This window comes from Epinephelus fuscoguttatus, linkage group LG21, assembly GCF_011397635.1.
Source record: "Epinephelus fuscoguttatus linkage group LG21, E.fuscoguttatus.final_Chr_v1".
Taxonomy (NCBI): domain Eukaryota; kingdom Metazoa; phylum Chordata; class Actinopteri; order Perciformes; family Serranidae; genus Epinephelus; species Epinephelus fuscoguttatus.
Window position 1 is genome coordinate 5925629 of NC_064772.1, and position 21322 is coordinate 5946950.

At 36.3% G+C, this 21322-nt stretch overlaps 1 protein-coding gene across 1 annotated transcript; it reads right to left on the minus strand.

The window, feature by feature from the left end:
* Window positions 1-681: 681 nt before the first annotated feature.
* Window positions 682-20874, minus strand: rmc1 (regulator of MON1-CCZ1). The gene is made up of 21 exons (XM_049565386.1): window positions 20648-20874; window positions 18960-19036; window positions 18706-18790; window positions 18260-18316; window positions 17488-17574; window positions 14788-14928; window positions 13371-13474; window positions 11903-11992; window positions 11388-11493; window positions 10756-10864; window positions 10631-10675; window positions 10472-10525; window positions 10050-10178; window positions 8816-8922; window positions 8593-8712; window positions 7269-7346; window positions 7003-7107; window positions 6383-6451; window positions 6205-6292; window positions 3297-3434; window positions 682-1616 (listed from the first exon to the last, which is right to left on the minus strand). Exons 1-21 carry the CDS (start codon window positions 20744-20746, stop codon window positions 1537-1539), a joined length of 1968 nt encoding a protein of 655 aa, XP_049421343.1. The 5' UTR covers window positions 20747-20874; the 3' UTR covers window positions 682-1536.
* Window positions 20875-21322: the final 448 nt, after the last annotated feature.

Below are 21322 nucleotides of genomic sequence, written 5' to 3' on the forward strand. Positions count from 1 at the left end.
CTCACTTGAGGCTATAAACGAACTACAGTACAGTCACATTACCTAAAAATTGACGAGTGGGGAATTTACCAACATATTTTATGGCATGGAACAAAACATCAAATTTGCCTTTGCTTGTGTAACCACAGACCTTTTTTCAGGTATCTAACCAAAAACCCATTCAAAAATACCACTGACTTTTGACACAGGGACTGGGAGAGCAAAAATGCTAACTCATTTCTGGGTTTTAGAACTCGTTCCTGAAGCACTCCGTTTGCTGGATGTTTTTCTGAGGTTTCAGTCAGAGCTACCATCAGAAACACTTAAACGGGGGATTGTTTTGGGCATTATTTCAAGCATCTGGAATGTTACAGTGCATGCATTTTTTGTAGGATATCATATGAACCGTTCAATGAGAATACGTTAAAATACGTTTTTTTCGATCACTGTTGACAATATTGATAACAGTTTTATGACATTTTCATGTCATACTACACATAGCTTTTTAAAATGACATTTTGAGGGCACTATGACTTTTTTTGTGACAATTTTGACGGCATACTGTACTCTAACTTTTTCATGACAATTATCACAGAATATGACTTTTTAATGGTATACTTTTTTTTTTTTTTTTTTAACATATTGTACTATGACTTCTATGACTTTTTGACAGACCACAAAAATAACACTCTTGGACACACCTGTATTTTAATCTTTTATTAGCTGTAAACATTTAAATAGTCACACGCATAATGTACATACACTATTTATATATGTTAGACCCATTTACAAAAACATTACAACATATTTCCAAGGTTACTCTATACAGTTCATTGCAGTTTGATTTAAAAGTGAAGAATTAAGAAGTGGTGACTGTAAGGAACACAATAATACATTATCTTTAAAAAATGAACACATTATGTAATATGTACAAAATATTCATACAGGCATAACAACATTCAGCCTCTGACAGCTGACATCAGTTGACATTGGCTACAGTTATTTTCAGATTTGTTCATATTCTGATGAATGAAGACATTTATAAAGACCAAAGTAACCCAATTAATGATGTCCCTGTTTATATGATTCTGTCATTCTCAAGGATTCTGATCACCTGTGCAGGTACATCTCTGACTCTGTGTATATAAGAAACCAGCAGAAAGCGGGACATGCAGCAGGTCAGTAATACTTTTACTTTGAGTATGATGATGCATGATAAAATTATCATCTTAAAATATCCTGTGCTGATCAAGTTTAAGTACCAAATTATCTGATAAGTCAGACTAATTATCTAATGTATGTATGGGATTAGAGACTTGGATCAGGTTTACATGCCACAGTATAATCAGGATACATGTTTATTTGTGCAAACACAAACAGCATAATAAAAAATGATATTGAGCATTGAATATGAGTGTACATTTAACCTATGTGTTGGCTTGTCACCCATGAGGTTGTCTCCTGAGTTTTCTGTGAGGCCAAACTGACGGAGGGGGAGACTCCAGTCTGCTGACGTCCGGCTAAGTGTAGTCTGTGTGTGTTTTTGGTCCTGGTGATTTACACAGTGGAGGGTTTCATCAGAGCATGATCCCCAAACAGCTGCTTGAAGTAAACAACATGCTCCTCACAGTGCTCTCCTGGAGAAAGGGAGACAGAGAGGACCTTGACAATAGGTGTGTTTTATGCCACAACATTAATAAATAACATAACATATAAGCAAGTCACAAAAAGCTTAATGGTTAATGTGCTTAAATGTCTTCAGTACACTGATATGAAGCATTTTACACCTGATATTTACTTTCAATGTCTCGAAAGTGAAGTTGCTTTACTGTCGAATGAATTAAACCAGAAATGTAGTTTTTTTTCTCATATTTCTCATATATACCTTTAACTTAGTTATTGTTCCTTGTAACTGACATTAAAAATGTCCCGCAACTTTTCAGGCACCCTGTGTGTCTAGGTTGAAGTATAATATGCCATAAAAATTAATAGTAAAGTATGCCAAAAATTCAAAGAATAGTATGCGATCCAAGTCATAGTACAGTATGCCATACAAAAAGTCGTAGTATAGTATGACAACAAATGTCATGGTATTGTATGCCATAAAAAAGTTTTAGTATAGTATGACATATAAATATCATAGAACAGTGTATGGTAAGCCATAAAAAAGTTACACTATGACATAAAAAGTCATACTATAGCATTCCATAAAAAAGTACTAATATAGTAAATGTCATAGTATGCCATAAAAAGTCATAAAATATCATAGTGTATTATGCCCTAAAAAAGTCATAGTATGCCATAAAAAACATTGTAGTATAGTATGGAATAAAAAAACATCATCATACAGAATGCCCTAAAAAATGTCATAGTATTGTATGCCATACAAAAAGCCATAGTATAATATGCCCTATAAAAGGTAATAGTATAAGTCATAAAAAAATCATTGTATTGTGTGCCATAAAAAAGGTCATAGTATAGTATACTATAAAAAAGGTCATAGTATTGTGTGCCATAAAAAAGGTCATAGTATAGTGTGCCATAAAAAAGGTCATAGTATAGTGTACTATAAAAAAGGTCATAGTATAATATGCCATAAAAAAGGTCATAGTATAGTATGCCATAAAAAAAGGTCATAGTATAGTATACTATAAAAAAGGTCATAGTATAGTGTGCTATAAAAAATGTTATAGTATAGTATGCCACAAAATTAAGTCATAGTATAGGTTAGAGGTTTTTTTGTTGTTGTTGTTGTCAGTTCTCAATACTATCATTTCTAAATATAAACAAGCTGATTGTAATCAGTATCAGGTTATGCCTGAGACTCTTAAAGATTGGTTCACCCAAACTGAACTACATTTTTTCACATCTCTCTACTTGAACTGAGCCATTCAGAGTTTTCATCTGTATAGGTTTTAACATTGAGAGATCTCTGCTGCCACTAGATATGGTTATGTAAAAAGATGATACATTTCAATATTTTAATTTATATTCATAAATTAATCAACTTATATTATTGTATTTTATATTTGTATTACTAATCGTTTGGGCATGGATTAGACACACTGAGTGGCTGCAGGTTTTGTCAACATTTTATACATTTTTGATGCCAATTTGAATGATAAAAATCCATTTTGTCAGCTGATAAGAAGAAGCAAATAAAAGGTTTTAACACATCATAAGACAGAGTCCACCAGCTACATCTTTAAGACATCTGAAAGTCAATAACTGAAGAAGTAATGCACTGTAAGTGGATTTAACTTTAGATAATATAATATCAGCTATTTAGATTCACCCATGTGTGTGTTTTCTCTTACCGGGGTTGAAGCTGGGACTTCCTCTCAACCGCTGGTTTCTCTGCTGGAATGACCTGAACACAGTGTAGAACAACATCTGGTCTCCGGTTTGCCGTGCTGCGTCCAGAAACTTCCTGGCTGACACGTTGTCATGGCCACCTGCGTCCAGTGCAACCAGTTCAGGGTTAGTCAATTATCAGATTAGTTGTCAGTTAATTGTAAGTCAATCGACTTACAATTTCACTAGTACTTGTACATTTCCAAACATTTTGTGTGCAAAAATATTGATTTCTAAAGTATGGAAGTACAGCACTTGAGCAAATATACTTATATACATTCTACTACTGACTTTAAAGGATAATTAAGATTTCTTTAAAGTCAAACTTAATGCAATACCTACATCCCTAGTGTACGATGGGGGAATGTTTTCACTCAAGTCATTATTCTGCAAGATACCGACTTGGTTTTTATCCTCCATCTCTTACAGTGTTGTCAATATGGACGAGAGGAATGATTACAGCCACCATTGACTCTTTCAACAGAACATATAAGTACCGTGTTCAGACTAACTTGAAAAAATCCCAACCTATCCTTTAACACAAGGGTCAAACTATAGTGCCGGTAATGATACAAGATACAAAAAGTACAATTAACAAATAAATATTATTCATGATAATTACAATAATTCACAATAGATTATCCAGGTAAAACATAAAAACAACACATTTAACATCAGGTATTGTGACAAAAAGTCAAATTTTTTAAAAAGTACAGTAAACACTTTAAGACTTAAACTTCAGTTTTGTTACAGCACCCAAATCTTCACTGTTGTCACCTGGGAATACATTTATGGGTGCTTCCGCTCACTGAAACAAAATCAGTGAGTGTCTTTGAATACTACAATGGAGGATTAGAGCCATGTTACAGAAAGTAAATCTTAGATTTCAAGAATAAAGTTGAAATATCGAGAGATTAAACTCGCAATTTTAGAAGAAAGAAGTCACAGATTAAGACCGGAAAGTTTGGTATAAAAAGCAACAAAGTCTTTGTGTGTCTGTCCTTTATGGCAGACTCCATTCTTAATTATTTAACTTTTTTCTTTTTACTATTTTTTCTTGCTGTTTATAATACTTGATAGACATTGCTGCTACTTATTTGTTTTTATGGATTTTTTGTCATCACTTTATTGCAATATATATTTCTATCCTTCCAGCCCACTGAATGTGAACTCAGGGCATTGCTGTAAAAGAGCTTAATGCTCAGTCAGTCTTCCCTGAATAAACAATGGTTGATTAAAGTGTCTACTAGCAGTGTTGATGGTGATGATAATATATGTTTCATCAGTACCAAAGTAATATAACGTTCCAACAGGTGATATTATTACATTGTAATGCATTACCACCCCACTCTACTTCCACTATTGCACCACCAAGAAGAACACCCCTTGAAGGTTGTTGTGTCATATTGCAGACTACATTATAGAAGGGTCCCGCCGATGATTGCACATCTGGATGATGCTGCACTATGCGTTATCATGTTCAGTGTGTTTACATTCAAATACTTACAACATATCTCATTCTGCTTTGTGTCCTGTGGTTGCCAGAGAGCAATGGGGATAAGGAGCTGGCCTCCAGAGTGTTTTTTTCTTCATCCTGGTGATCGGCACATCTGGGTGGAGCCATCGTATGTGCGTTAGTATGTTGGATGTGTTCCATTCACATCTCCTGCAACAGTGTACGAAACACCAGCACACTGCCCTGTTCTTATGCATAACTCTTTCCGGTGCGGCTGGAGCTGACCGTTACACAGGGAAACGGCAGGTGGGTCTTCAGCTCTGGTGTATTTATACGTCTTCCTCATAGTGACTAAGCCACATGCCATTCTGTTTGTTGTGCTAACCTGAACATTTGTCTGTTGTCTGTTGTGTTTCATATGATAGGCCAAAAATATTGATCCTTATCTCATAATTGATCAGACTTTAATCCTCAGCCTGCCTCTGCTGGGACGGTGTGCTGGCGTTGCTCCACCATTGTAGGGGATGTGAATGGAAACACATCCAACGTACTAACACACATACAATGGTGTCACCCAGATGTAACCAGGACAAGGGAAAAACAAACCGGAGGCCAGCTCCTTATCCCCACTGCTTTCGGGCAGCCAAAGACACAAAGCAGGATGTTGTGTAGGTGTACGAATGAAAACACATTAAACATGATAAGGCACAGTGCAGAATCACACAGATGTGCGATCACTGGTGGCCCCCTAATGTAGTGTGTATATGACTTCAGAGGATATTTTTTCTGGTGGTGCACTGGCGGAAGTGGAGTGGTGTGGAGGAACAACAACAATTAACGGTTTTTGGGTAGTAACATGTTTCAGAACATTGTAAAGTAGTATCACCTGAAATCCTGTTGGTAACGCATCATATTACTTTGTTTCTACACACTGTGGCGCTTTTAATAACCATGTTACCGGACTTTTGGTTCTTCATCTGTGACTTTTTAATCTTGCAATATTTCGATTTTTTTCTCGTAGATTTACATCTTTATTCTCTAATTCTATGATTTTTTTTTCTTTAACATGGTCATAATCCTCCTTTCAGTAGAAATAAAAACTGATGCTGCTTAAAGGTGTCTGTTTTAAGGGGAGACACTCGAGGTAGATAGCCAACTAACAGATATCACCATGAAACTTCCCCAGTTGATTACTCACAGGAAGGCAATCATTTTGTTATATTACAAGTTTTAGGTTTAAATATGCAAATGAGGCTTTATCTAATTAAATGTGTGTTTTTTTTCATGCATTTCTGGATTTTTTCTTTCCACTGAAATAAGACATGTTATGGAAGCAAAAGTAGCCTCTCAAAATTGACCAGTACATGAAAAAAACTAGAAACTGTATCCTGGTACAAAATTGAACATCAACGTACCGACACTACGGATGAATCTGAGCGCGCCCAGAACCTGCTGCTTGGACAGCAGAACCTCCACAATCTCATCATTGGCTGTGGAGAGACGCTAAAAGCACAAAATCAATTAAAATAATTAAGCTCAAATCAAGTTTGTCATTATTTAAGGTGTGTGCGTGCATGTGTGTGTGTTTAATACCTTCAGCATGTCCAGTGACAGCTGGTGTGCAGGAGGGTACGTACTCTCCAGAGACAGAAGTAAACAGGCCTGAACACAAATAAAGACAATTTAAAGGTTAATTATTAAAAAGGTAAATTAGCTGAAAGAAAAATAAAAGACCAAGTGACCTTTTGTAGAGCTGCAATGATAAATCGATTAGCTGTCAACAATAAAATTAATTGCTGACTGATTTCATAATTAATCTGTATGAGTAGTTTATTTATGAAAAACAAGTGAATGTTTTCTGTTTTTGTTACTCCCTCATGACAGTAAACTGAATATCTTTGGGTTGTGGACAGAACAAGACACTTGACACAGCTTTAGCTTTGGAAAACACTAATCAACATTTTTTACAATTTTCAGACATTTTATAGATCAAACAGCCCATCGATTAATAAAAAAAATTAGATTATTATTAATAGACAATAAAAACAATGGTTAGTTGCAGCCCTAACCTTTTGGTAACAAAGTTTGCTTTTATAGTTGTGATGAAGAGTTTCATCTGAACAGCAAAATGAGCACAGTTTATCTGTGTACAGCAATACTGTCAATAATGCTATCACTATTTTACCTGAATGTTAGTTTGGGTTTGAACTCACCAGTGGTTTGGAGTCACTGAGGACGTGATATTGGAGGAACTGGTGTAGCATGTAGAAGAGGTTGTGCTGCACCAACGTCTTTATCACCAGCTCGTACAGGTAATGCTGAAAGACACAAAAAGTTCAGTAAGAAATTGAGCAGGTGAAAATGTAAAGATTTTCCTGGATTGTTTTCTACATTAAATGTAAAATTGTAGATAGATAGATAGATAGATAGATAGATAGATAGATACATACATACATACATAGTTTTTTTCTGGTTTTACCTGCACAGTGATCTGAAACTGGTTCAGAGAGCGGATGTACTCCATCAGCACCGCAATGATGAATTTATGGGAGACACCCTGCAGAGCACACAAAGAGCAGTGAATGGCATTTAATTTAAGTTTTGTGTATCTTTTATTCATTTATTATTCTTGTTTGTCTTCTTAATAAATTCTCTGATATCAGATTGGTTTAAAAAATATGTCACTGTGTGTCACAGCAAACCCTTTTTGGACATTTTTTTTTTTCTCTGCAGAGCAGTCAAGGTCATTTAATTTAATTTAAATATTTTTTAACATGTATCTGTTCTCTATCTTTTATGCATTATCCTTGTTTTTCTCAAACATTTTATGTTTTATTTTGTTTTAGTTCTATTAATTTTATTATTGCTTTTCCCCCCCCTTAGGATAAATAAGGTTATACGTTATCTTAATTTGATTGTTTCTTATTTCTGTGTTTCCAGTTCTTTTTTTTGTCTGATATTTCATTCAAGAAGTCAAATTAAGATGTGGGTAAGATAAAACGTGTCCACACAAGTGTTTTTACATAGTTTTTTTAATAAAGATTTTTGCTTTATGATCGGCTACATTGATATTTAAATACATCATAGTTTTTCTTGTCCATATTAAAACACGAAGGCATCACTTTAAGATGGATCTACTCAGGAGACAGTTATCAAAAAAATTCAAATTTTTAGGTGTGAAAAACAAAATTTGGTGTGAGCAGAAGACAAAAACTGGAAAAAAGAAGATGCACTTTAAGATGTCTCCAGCTTTATATGGACGTACTTTAAATGTGTGGGTTATCTTGTTCTAACAGCCGTATTTCCAAGAAGACTTTTGTCAAGTAAGACATTTGTTAAAAAAAAAAAAAAATTACACACACACACACACACACACACACACACATATATATATATATATATATATGTATACACACACAAATTTACAAAGGTTGAGAGCCAACCAACCCAACCGAAAAAGGTTGAGAGCCAGATACACCAAAGGAATCTGGCATATCACAAGTCTACAACTGGCTTAGCAAATCACCTGAAAACTATCAGTATTAGCTCAACCGTCTAGCAAAGTTTTCTTTTTCTAGCTATAATGGCTACTGTCACTGCGACCTGCATACCAACAAAGTGCCTAATTGTCATGATATTTAAGGTGCAACGCTTTGATTAATGGTGAATATTTCTCAACAGAGCTTTGATGCTCCAAATGTGGTATCTGGGACAGCCCTAGTATTAAACAAACACATTAAACATTCATTTTCTTCCAGCCTTTTAGCTTCATAAGAGGGTTTTTGTATGTATCTGCATAATACCTTCCTCTCTGTGAATGATGACAGGACGTGTGTGTACATGTCTGATTGGTCAATGACTGCCTGAGTTCTGATTGGACGCTTCTGGGCTGCACTGCCTCGACTCGGACCGGACTCCATCGCCTACAAACACAGAAAAAACACAAAGAAAATATCTCAGATATACCAACACTGAGTCCAGGGTTTGTCTTGTTCCGAAACATTTTCAGAAAACTAGATCGCTCACCACAGTGTAGGTCTGCTCTGCCTCCAGGTATTCTTTATACACCTGATTGAGTTTGTCGAAGACGGTTGCCACAACAGGAAGACTTCCCTTCTCCCCGCCTTCCAAGACTGAGAAGAAAAAGACAGAAAATATTAAGTGTAGGAGTACCACTCCTACACTTTTACTATTTACTATTTTATTGTTGCCAAAAACTAAGTTTGGTAACTCCTCAGTGTTTCACTTTCTGTTGTTTTGTGCTGTTTTCAGATCAGATTTCAGTCATTTTTCAAACCCTGAATTCTGTAGAAATGCATCACCTGAAACAGTTTCTAAACATTTTTGACAGAAAACTATTTTTTACAGTCAGTAATTTCTTTGGATTAAAAAAAAAAAATCACAGACATGCAGACTGACCTATTCCTAAATAAAGATAAAAAAGACTTTAAAGGGTAGGCACAGTATTTTTTAACCTGGACTCTATTTTTCCATGTTTCTGTGTCCAAATGAGGGAACCGCAATTTTTGAAACTGGTCCATAATTGATTGAGAGCACTGCAGCAAAACAGGCTACAATGTAACCACTCAGGGCATGTTCACACTGTCTATTTACATCCATTAAAAGTGTTTGTTTTTGCCACTGACAGACTCAGATCATCATTCTAAGAGTCTGGCAAAATTATGGAAAGGATCCCTATAGAGACAGACCTTTTTGTTAAAGAGTAAAATCATTTTTGTTTCACCAGAAACAGCCCCAATATTGCCATCACCAAACCCTCCGGACTCTATTGAAATAACTGATTTTTTTAAATTGCAAAACACATCAACAGGCATAAAATAAAACTCACAGAAACCATCTTGGTTTTTCCTTCCACTGTTCCCACAATCACCACCTCTGGTTTGGTTGAAATAAACCCTTAATTCACCTAATTAGATGTGAAAATATACTGCTCTATACACAGTAAAATTACTGTTTATCTGGATGGAGTCTGGTGGGTTGGGTGATAGTGATTTTGGAGCGCTTTCTGATTAAACAAAAAGGATCTTACTCTAGAGGTCTATCCCTGTAGTATTCCTTTCCATAATGTTGTCATACAAAACACAAAACACTTTTGGTGGACATTAATAAAAATTGTTCCCATTAATCATTTAGACACAAAAATGTGAGGAAATAGAGTCCAGGCTAAAAAATACCACAGTTACCCTTAAACACATCTGCATTGCCTTGATAAAAACGAGACACAGACAGACAAACGCACTCTGTGAGCAGACAGACAGGATGACCATCTTGCAGTCTCTTCGTCGCAACAGGAAGTCCATCAGTTTGCCTTTGTCCTGCAGCAGGTTGACAGTTGGAGGCAACTTCACCTGTAAGTACCACAAGTAACCTGACATAGAGAGACAAAGTAAGGACGGAATAATATTAATAATACTGATGTTACTGATAGATGTTGATACATGGTACAAAGTCCACATGTGTCTGCAGAAACATAAAGAGACAGAAATGTTTTGGACATTTTAACATCTTTCACATTTCTGCAGTTCTGTTGCGTTCTATAAATCAGATTTTCATTTCTTAAGGAGTTATAGAAGTTGAAGTAAAAAATACCCAAAGTAAAGTCCACTGGGTGAATGTGTGTGTTTGTGTGTGTTAAAGCATGCAAGTGTGTGTTTTCCAAACCTTCACTGGCACTGATGATGATGTCAGGTTGGAAGACACTCCAGGAGGAAGAGTCTGGTGTGATGGTTAAAGATCGGTCTGAGAAATGTTTAAAAAACTGTGAAAAATGTTCTGGTGTTGACACAGTATAACAGCATGGAAACCTGTGTTAGAGGATACAGAGCTGACATGGTACTGGAGGCTGAGACGGAACAACTGCTGGACCTGCACACAGACAGAAACATGAACATACACACTAAAAATAACTTGACTTTGTGTGCGTGTGCATGTGCATGTGTGCATACCTGCGAGGGGTATCCTGTAGGGGTGTATAGAGCGAGCAGGTAGGACAGGTTGGTGTGTGTTGACAGCACAGTCTGGTTCTTTGAGCTTGATGTCGAAGATCAGAGACGTCTGATACACAAAAGCACACAAAAGCACGCGCGCACGCAAACACACACACACACACACACACACACACACTGTAAATTACACCAGAAGAAGATGTATTCAAATCCTTTACATCAGTAAAAGGACTACTACTGGGGATGTCCCGGTCAAGTTTTTTGACCCTGATCCCTATTCAAGTAATTTAATATTTAGTATCTGCATATATCGAGTGCCTTTAGCCCCTTTGTCAGCAAGATGCAATGACAGGCCACCACAAATACTATCTGTTTCTGTCCAAGCAGCATTCGGACTTTGATCCAAATAAGTCTGAACCAAGGTTTCTAAGAGAAACTGAGTAAGAAAGAGATATAAAAAAGAAGTAACCACTGTAAAGTTTTACAGGCCTCCATGCTACTTTCTTCTGTTATTTTCCTAGATAATACAGTTGCACAGAGAACACTTCAAGTACTTTAGTAATTTTCATTCTGAATTACACCATGACAGAAACCACTAACATGTATATTAATAATAACACAGGCGATCAAACCTGGGAGCTCTGATGATGAACCACCACCAGGTTATCAACGATGTTCAGAGCAAACTTCCCCGTCGTGTTCAACTTCAACACGTGAGTCTTCTTACATGCACCCTCCCTAAAAACACACAGACACAGACACATTTAACACACAGTGTTTCTTTAAACGTTTAGGGTTTGATATTGGTTAACAAGTTAATGGTACCTGTGTGTAAAGAATAATACCGTAACATGGACATGTGTGTGCTGTGAGTAACTTCACTTATATGACACCTTTTAAGAGCAGAATATCACATTAACGTGTCAGATTTTTCAGATTCCCCCTGTGAAACATTCACACTAATGGAGATAACTGTAACTACATGATGTCATTATTATTGGGATTATTTTGTTTTATGTTAAATTCTGTACATCACTCTGTATTTTATCTCTGTTTCTATCACTTATGTAAAGTCACTACTAATGTTTTTGCCCCAATAATAAATACATGTACTTGTGTACGTGTGTGTGTGTGTGTGTGTCTGTACCTCGGTAAGTGATAGAGCACCACTTCTGCACTGGGACTGTTGGCTGTTCTGGAGTGATGCTTCAGATACATCACATACAGCTGACCATAACTATAAAGAGAGAGATGTTAATTAATAACTTTTCTTTTTTCCACTCTTTGGTTCACTTTCAGTAAGTCAAATGCCAAAATGCCACAAATGAAACACCGAAGACAAAAAACAAATAAATAAAGAAATACAATTACAAAAACTTTGTTTAAAAATGTATTTATTATTATTACAACGACAAAACAACAAAATGTTAAAATCAATAAATAAAAGTCGGTAGAATAAAATAAAATAAACACCAGGGATGGATTTAATATCAAAACTAATGATTTCAACTTACAATTACAACAAAAGCTAAGGCTATAACTCCAAATATTTTTTAAGTTGACATTAAAGCTGCTGTCTGTACCAAAAACTCAAACCTTTAAAGCCGCTACAAGGAACTTTTAACTGGATATGCAAAAGTCTCTGGTTTCTGCTGATGTCTGTGCGTGACCTACAACAGCAAATGAGACCGTTGGTGTGAAGATAAGCTATTTCTATGTAGTGTATATCCACACCTTTAGGAAACTGTCTCCGGGTCCGCCCCAGGTCGCTTCCAGGACGGCACACGTCATCTTACCTAGCTGCTTACATTTATAGTGACTCTTATAAATAGTCGCTATTCCTCCTCCTCGACCCGACGTCCGCGGGGAGTTAAAATAGCAGCAATCATCGGGTAAAAGTTCTGTGAAAGCACTGGACTCACCAACAGTCAGCCACGTCTCAGTCACACAGAGAAAATCCAATCCTCAGGAAGTCAGGAAATCCTTCAGGATAAACATTTTGTTCGCTAGCAATCTAGCATTTACCAGCCCAATCCTGGCAGGAGCCGGCGGGTCCACGGCGTTAGCTGTCCGGGGAGCCACACACAGAGGCCGCAGGTTGTGCAGATTCACCCCGCACCAGCGGGGACGAGGAGAGCAGAGGCCACGGGGCTGGAACACCTCATCCGGGCCGACGACAGGTACCAGCCTGGCGTCGACAGGGTCCAGCGAGTGCCGAGAAATAAAGAGGCGAGCCACCACTCCATACTCAGTCCAAGAAGCCGTGGAAGTGCTTGCCAAACAGGCCTTCAGCCTTACCAGCCGACCGCTGCGTTTACCCCGGTGGCGGTGGCGCTTACGCCGGAGAGGTGGAGCTGGGGCGCGGCAGAGGTGAGCTGGGATCCCCGTCAGGAGCGGGGGCAAAGTTTTCCCGTCTTGTTGTTTCATTCATCCCCAAAACAAACACATGCGCGAGCCAGGTAAGCGTCTTTACGACAATACGCACTAGAGCTCATGGGAAATGTAGGCTTCATTCCAGCAAAACACTACCGCTTTTGTCCACAGGGTCGCCAAAATCAACTCAAAATGAAAGTTCCTTGTAGGGGCTTTAAGTAAAAGAAAAGGTAACAACTTACATGGTTGCCATGGCGATGTCCCTCTCTGACAGGCTGAGTTTGGCAGGTTTGGGGACGACCGGCAGTTCAATCTCAAACTTAGACATCTTGGACATTGTCCCATTCTGAAAAACAAAACAAGCTCATTTATTAGCAACTGAAGGAAGAGACTATAGGTAAACAGGGTAACATTTTGAACTAATATATATCACACTAAGACAATTATATTTATAATAATATAATTTATAATTATATTTCAAAACTGTTGTTTCATTTTGCTGACATTTTATGCAGTGTTCACACTACAAGTGACACAACAGTCTAAAAGTCATTTTAAGAGGAAGCAGGTGACATGAAGCTACAAACTGATGTCCAACGCTTGTCACTGCTGAGATGAGTGACATGTTACTAACAAAAGTTGAGCTGGCCTCATTTCATTATTACAAGTTTTTTTTAAAATTTTATGTTAAAATGTTCAGATGGGGCATTATCTAATTAAATATGTGATTTTTGCATGAATATTCAGAACGTAAATCTGAACAAAAATAAACCTAATAGTGTATTTTGAATGTTTTCTTTCCATCAGTCAGAAAGAAAACATGATATGGAAGCAAAATCTTAAAACTGACTGTTTTCACCTGGGGTGTCAGGTCTAAAAACTATTAGACAAAACCAAACAAAAACAAAATAGCTCAAAAGTGATTTATCAAAAACAAAAACCAGAGACACAGGTGTTCCCATCCACAGACTACAATTTAATACTAAATAAATAAGGCTATGAAATAAATAAATGATGCAATAAATTTATAAATAAATGTAAATATAAATAATTACATACTTAATATAGTTCATTAAACCAGTTTTTATTCTAAAAAGGACATTTTGTAAAGAACTACTTTTATTCATTTCAGGGGACTTTTGTAACCTTATGTCATATTTATTTCCCAGCTGGTCATGTAGTCCTTTTATATATACAAACCTATTTATTTAATAATTGAACTATACTGATTAATTTTTATATTTATTTTATACTTATTGGCTCATTATTATATTTTTTTCAGGATGGATTTCACAGGTATATTTATTCATTTATTTATTCAGTATTAATGGCTATTGAATGGCCTTCCATACAACCCACCAACAATCGCTAGAAATTACTGCTTAATATGCACTGTCGTGAAACTAATTATTACTTTAAACAGCTGAGCATTAACACATTAACATTATTTTCATCTAAAAACCTTCAGCTTCCTGGTCAGATTTTTTATTTTTTTCTTGGATAAAAATCAACATTTGTCTGTCTGACTGTATACATATCACAATAAAAATCTAGATTAGCAGCCCAGTTGTGTGTTATGTGTAGACAATCAAATCTCAACACATCAAAGACATAGACTTAGAAATGTAAAATAAATTCAGATGATGAGTGTGTGCTCACCCTGAAAGCAAAGGGCTGCAGGATGTTTCCCTGCACGGTGGTGGACAGCAGGATGACGGCCGTCTCTGGACAATACTGGTACCAGTTCACGTTAATGCTCTGACTTTTCAGCAGCTTCAGACTGCGCTTGTCAGGAAACACCTGAGAGGAGAGACAACAAACACAACACTCTGTAGACACACTGTCGGCCCTGTGACGGTCAACACACACCAAAAAAACAAAACTGTTAAACTCTTTAGGACATGTCAGCTTGTCCAGTGATGGGCATCAAACCTCAGTACTTTTTGGTTCTGAGTGCAGCAGCAGGCTAAGACATCAAACTTCAATCAATCATCAATTTGCCAGTATTTTTTAAGTTCAACAATGGATGCTTGTGTTTAACAACATTTCACATTTAAAGCAAGTCTTAAACATATAAATGAACAGCTGTTACATTCAAGCACTTGCCAAAAGAGTTTACATAACATCAATTTAGCCTGTCGCCACTAGAAAAAGATATCTGTAGTTGTCAGCATTATTCATAGAATCAGTGATGACTTTCCTGTGCAGTGGCACTGGAAGTGATATCTTTTACGTCAACCAGCCAGTGCAAAAGGAGGTGGGAGGGAGGAAGACACCCTAGTGACAGAGCAGAGGCAAGGAGTAGTGTTGTCCAAAATATCGACATACCAATACTATGGCTGCAGCGAATGCACCGTGACAAGAAAACTGATATTCATACTGTGTTTATTTGCTTATCTACGGTATTGGGGAAAAAAATACAACCAGATGGAGAATCTAACCTGCTTGAATGCCTGTCAGACTTTTTACACATACTTCCACTAAAAAAATGGTTTCAAGTTTCAATTATAATAAAGTGTTTGTTCAACCCCCCAAAAAACCCTTGTGTTATTTCTTTGGGGGCCCCTAACTGATAATATTAACAATTGTATTAATGTGTATATTGTGATACTAGTATTTTCTGATACGGTTATCATGCCATGAAGATCTCATACCGTCGCAACCCTGATCAATACATATCAATTCTGAATATCTGAAAATGTTTCAATAGTCATTTTCCGCAGTACTGATACACCGTTACTAGCTGCCCTTTTTCCCGTCATTGTGTTGCTCTCTGCTACTAACCAAGAACAGAAATGTTGTCATTGTCATGTTAATTGTATGCCCTCAATGCCAATTTTTTGACATGATACCAAAAATGATATCAAATATCAGTATTTTTAAGGTATTGTATCAACGTTAGAAATTCAAGTATTGTGACAACACTGGCTAGGAGTATGGCAGAAGCCAGCAGAAAATCCTCAGAGGAGTCCAAGAAAAATTTCTGGACTGGATGCTTCAGATAAAAGAAGAAAAAAAAACTTGAAGGGAGTGCTCATTGTGGCAGGGGAGATGTGGCATGCTCACCTGCAGACATACAGCACATTATAAGCATGCATCACTGCCAAAGGGGGAGACAAAAGTTCAACATTGCAGGTTTAAATCACCCTGACTTCTGTAAAATGAAAAAAATAGCTTTAATATTATAAGCTGTATCATAATATATTTATAATTATAGAGCTGACTTTAATTTACTGTTTTCAAGATTAAGTTTTTGCATTTGGGTTTATTTGACAGTCAGTGCAGAGACAGACAGGAAACATGGGAAAAAAGGAGGGTTACGACATGCAGCAAAGACCTCTGTCACGTAGTTATTTGCATCAAACTTTAGGTATCACACAGGGCATGAGTATAGAGTGCCGAAGTCACGCCCCTTCCGGTGAAGCTCATGGGACCTTAGATTGGAAAAAATATGAATGGCAGTGAATGAGGAGAGAAATATTATCTTTTGGTCCCGTTTGAGTTGTGACATGAAATCCAAATATGTCGTTAATGAATTTAAAACATAAATTTTAAGGTCAAGAAAGTCATACTTTGTGGTTGAGATATAAGCTTTTGAAAAAAAAAACGTAATTAGAAAAACTACACAGGACGCGGTTGCGTATGTGACGTCATAGCCTTTGCTCGCTTCCAGCAGCTTGGAGTGACTGCAACCTGGCACAAAACACACAGACATCTTCAATCATAAATCGATTAATCATAAAACAGTGGAATTTCAGCAGGTAGGCCAAGCTGCAGGAAGCGAGCAAAAGCTATGACGTCACATACGCGACCTCCTCCTGTGTACTCGAGTCTTTCTAATTAAAAAGCTTATATCTCAACAGTTTTACCACAAAGTATGACTTTCTTGACCTTAAAATTTATGTTCTAAATTCCTTAACAACATATTTAGATTTCAAGTTGCAACTCAAACGGGAACAAAAGATAATATTGTTCTCCCCATTCACTGCCATTCATATTTTTTCCTGTCTAAGGTCCCATGAGCTCTATTGGAAGGGGCGTGACTTCAGCACTCTATTGAAAATTTTCAACTGATGACCAATCCCCTGAGCCTGTGAGTATCGACTCTAATCTGTCATAAAATAGCTCATATATTATAAGTCTAGGCTCCACTTAGAAGACAACACTAACACATAAAGAAAGTTAATTTATTGCGACTTTATAAACACAGTATTCATCAGGCAAATTAAAAGAGCTGTCAAAATCTGTAATTCAGAACACAAAACGGTGGAACCTAAACAGTGGCCAAACATTACAGAGAGGCCATCTACATATTATTTGCGTATATTTTATAATTTCTCTGTGGTAGAGGTGTTTTACCTGGTAGAACTCTATCCCCTGGTCAGTGATGAACACAATCTCGTTCCAGTTTGTCCAGCAGAAACCCAAAACACTTGCGTTCTTCGTCTGCAGGAAAAGAAACAACAAATACAGCTGAATTACAGAAAAATAGAGTTTAAGTCATATTCTTTATTAGATTTTTGTTTTATTTCTTAAGTGAGTATTTAAAGGTCCAATGCGTACGATTTAGGAGGATATATTGTCAGAAATGGAATATAATATAAGAAATTTGTTTTATTTAATGAGTTATCACCTGAAAATAAGAATTTTTTGCATTTTGTTACCTTGGAATGAGCCATTTTGTCTACATAGAGAGCAGGTCCTCATCTATGGAGACTGTCAGGTTGCACCACCATGTTACCACACTAGCCCCGAATGGACGAACCAAACACTGGCTCTAGATAGGGAAAATCGTGTTTTGGTGTTGGCCACTGAAGTTAACATACCCTCTGCAACAAGAGTGCTGGAAAAACACAGGCTTTTTCAAGTAAAGCCGTTTAACTGTATTTTTACTGGTTTAAATAACCTGGTCTGTTTGTTTTGGAGAGGAAGAGACCTCTGTGGATAATTCAGCTCCCAATAAAAACCTTTTGAGCAATGAACATTAGCGGAATTTTAACCAGGAGAGGTTTATCCTGCTTGCAATCTGCGGTCCGCTAGATGCAACTAAATCCCCCTAAATCTTACACGCTGAACCTTTAAAAGGAGGAAATACTTCTCAAAATAAAGTATAAAAGATGATGCAGGATACCTTGCATTCCTGGCTGAACTCTGTGTGTGGATAGTCAGGTATGAAGTTGATGAAATCCTGCAGACAACATTAAAATTAATAGTTTAGATCAGAGCTTTTCCCCAGATAACAACACAGGATTAAAGCTGCACAGATGATCCCGTAACCATGTATACTGATTTTTTTAGCTTCATAATATATGAACCGTGGATAGTAACTTTAAACATTTCCTTTTATTTAAAATAAATCCAACTGATTAATTGTTTGTTGTTTGTTTATACTGAGATTACATTTTTAAGGCACCAACTTCTCTGATCAAATATGGAGAAAAACCTTCACCAGATGCAGTGTCTTCTTTACAGTAAGTGAAATTACTGCACACGTTTGGTTGGTATCCTCAGAGAATGATTTATTATTATTATTATTATTATTATCATTAGTGTCTTGTTCTGCTCAGCCAAACTCACCACAGACTTTGAAGTCCTCTGAACCGCCAAAATCTTATTTCCAATGGAGAATTTTATACACTTAACTTCTCCTTTATCGTCCATTCTGTTAAACACACAAATTACATTATCAATATATATGATTATTGTCCTCACATTTCACACCTCTAATGCAGATTGAAAAACCGATAATAAAAAGCTCAACAGGCCTTAAATGCAACAAATCCTAAACAGTTGACAGTATTCATCCCATCACTAAATCCATCCTGATGTACCTGAAGGCAACACTGCTCTTGTCGTCTGGGCCTTTGACCACTACTCCCGTGGCTCCACCTGAACGCACCGCAAACACCTGCAGCCAGAGGACAGGGTGTAAAAAAACCCTCAAAATAAATACATTAAAAAACAAACAAACAAACAAACAAACCCTACAGCATACAATTTACTATCTTTTTTTTTTTTTTTTTTTTTAAACAGATTTATTTACAGATTAAGTCCTGTTTGTGCATGTGTGTGTCTTTCCGACCTGTGTGTTACTGACAAAAGAGTGAAAAAATTGAATTTCCCCTCAGGGGGATTAATAAAGTATATAAAATTTTAAAGAAAAATTAAATTAAATTAAAATAAAAGATTCTACATGACTCTACATTATCCAGTAATATTATATGAAATAATGTGACTCCCTGATGGGTATTTATACTTTTAAAGGCTTATATAAGATTTTCAAGGCACGTCTTTAACTTGTAATGCAGTTATTTTAAACTGTTGTTAACTTTTAAAGGAGCTGAGTATTTCCTTCCTCACTGACCATAATGTAAATGAGTCACAATGTCGGCTGCAACGGCAGCAGGTCGCACCTCTCAACTTCTTATTTTTGTTTCTATAATACTCAGACAAAACAAAAGGACCATTTAAAGAACAACAAAGCGAATGTTGATTTTTTTTTCTATAAAGCATTCATTCTTGAGAAGTGGGACAAAACCTTATTTCTATTTTTTTTTACCTTTTCAAGTCTTGACTAATAAACCTCATAATGGGCCAACCTCCCAGTGATTATTTTTATTTATTTATTTATTTTCTGATTATAGCAGTGCATTTTGACACTGTTGTTATCATTACGTATTGTTAGTTTTAGACTTTGAAGGTTTTTAACTTATTTTTTATTGTTTGAAGTTTTGAATTATTGTCTGAGACAAGGCTGTTTTCTGAAACGGGGTGGGTTAAAAGTTTTTAAAAAAAAAAACAAAAGCAGAAATAATGTTTCACCCCAGAAATGAAATCAGTGTGATGTTAAGTTATAATTTTAAGTTTTGTTTTGTGGTTTTTCTAAGTTTTGGGAGGACATGATTTGTCCCAATTCTCAAGGATGGGTGAAAGATTACAAGTTTGGGGTATCACTTTAACAACTCAGACATCCTGCTCTCATGTTGTCTCACTTCATATATGAAACTGTGTTTGACAATCACATGACGCAGCTTGAATAAAAGGTAAAATTACATATCTCTCATAACTCTGAAATATGGTAAACGATTCAAACATGTTGTCAGGGCTCCATCTGTCAAATATGACAGGGGATATGTTCCTGCACAGTGTGTACTTTTACTCTAAGTACTTACATTTTACTGATTACTTTTACTTAAGTAAGTACTTGAATGTAGGACTTGTACTTACTTTCAGTGTAGTACTTTCATAGTATAGTATTAGTACTTTAACTTCAGTAAAGGATTTGCATACTTATTTCAGTATTCAGGCTAACAGTTACCAATTTATCAGTTGTTTATTTAAAACAAACAAGTGTCACATTAACCAGCAAACTGTACAGAAAGTAATCTCAACCTTACGTAATAAAAAGCGTTGTTGACACGATGACAATAAATGTTCTTTAAACAAACTATATCACTTTGCCAGCTAGCCATTTAGCTTAGCTAAGTTAGCCGCCTCGTTGCTAACTAGCTTAGCTCACCTGCTTATTAGCTTCGTCGAAGAAGACATTGTTGACGCTGGAAGCATGTTCAAACTGTACCGGGTTCTCACAGAGCTCCAGGTAATGTTCCTCACTCATCCTCGCACTTTATTATTACAGTTAATACTTTTATTATTATTGTTTTATCCTCAGTTCAGAGTCCTGACAGCCTCAGCAGCAGACAGGAACTGTTCACTTCATGTAGCGGCCATAGCACTTCCGGTTTCAAGTAAGGGTCTTCTGAATAAAAGCAAAAACAAACAAACAAAACGATTTACTATTTTCGAACTATTTACAAATTAATAGAATAAAAATAATAAATAAATAATGGCTGTTGTTATATTTACAATTTAACAATCTGTTTTAACTGATTTATCTCTTTGTCTCTTCATTATGTTCTTGAGTTCTTCTGATCCTTTTCCTTGTGTCATTGAAAACACCGTGTATTTGATGGACGCTACACACACTTCTACTGTAATACTATCCCATTTCTTTCTTTCTGCTCTTTTTAGGTGTTACTTCTGCATCTAAATAGACCTAGCTATATCTTCTAAATTAGACTTCAAATCGTGGTACTTTCATATGAAAACTATTTTGGCATTCATTTTCACATTTTCACAAAATGTAAGGTTTGGTGCCAGTTTGTAACAATATTTTAGGACATACCGGTACATA

Excerpts from the sequence above, each read along its gene's own strand:
- rmc1 (XM_049565386.1), bottom strand. The coding sequence starts at position 20,746 with ATGAGTGAGGAACATTACCTGGAGCTCTGTGAGAACCCGGTACAGTTT. Across the intron at positions 17,575-18,259 it reads AGTTCAGCCAGGAATGCAAG|ACGAAGAACGCAAGTGTTTT; the intron begins GTATCCTGCATC and ends CTTTTCCTGCAG. Across the intron at positions 7,108-7,268 it reads AGTTTCAGATCACTGTGCAG|CATTACCTGTACGAGCTGGT; the intron begins GTAAAACCAGAA and ends TGTGTCTTTCAG.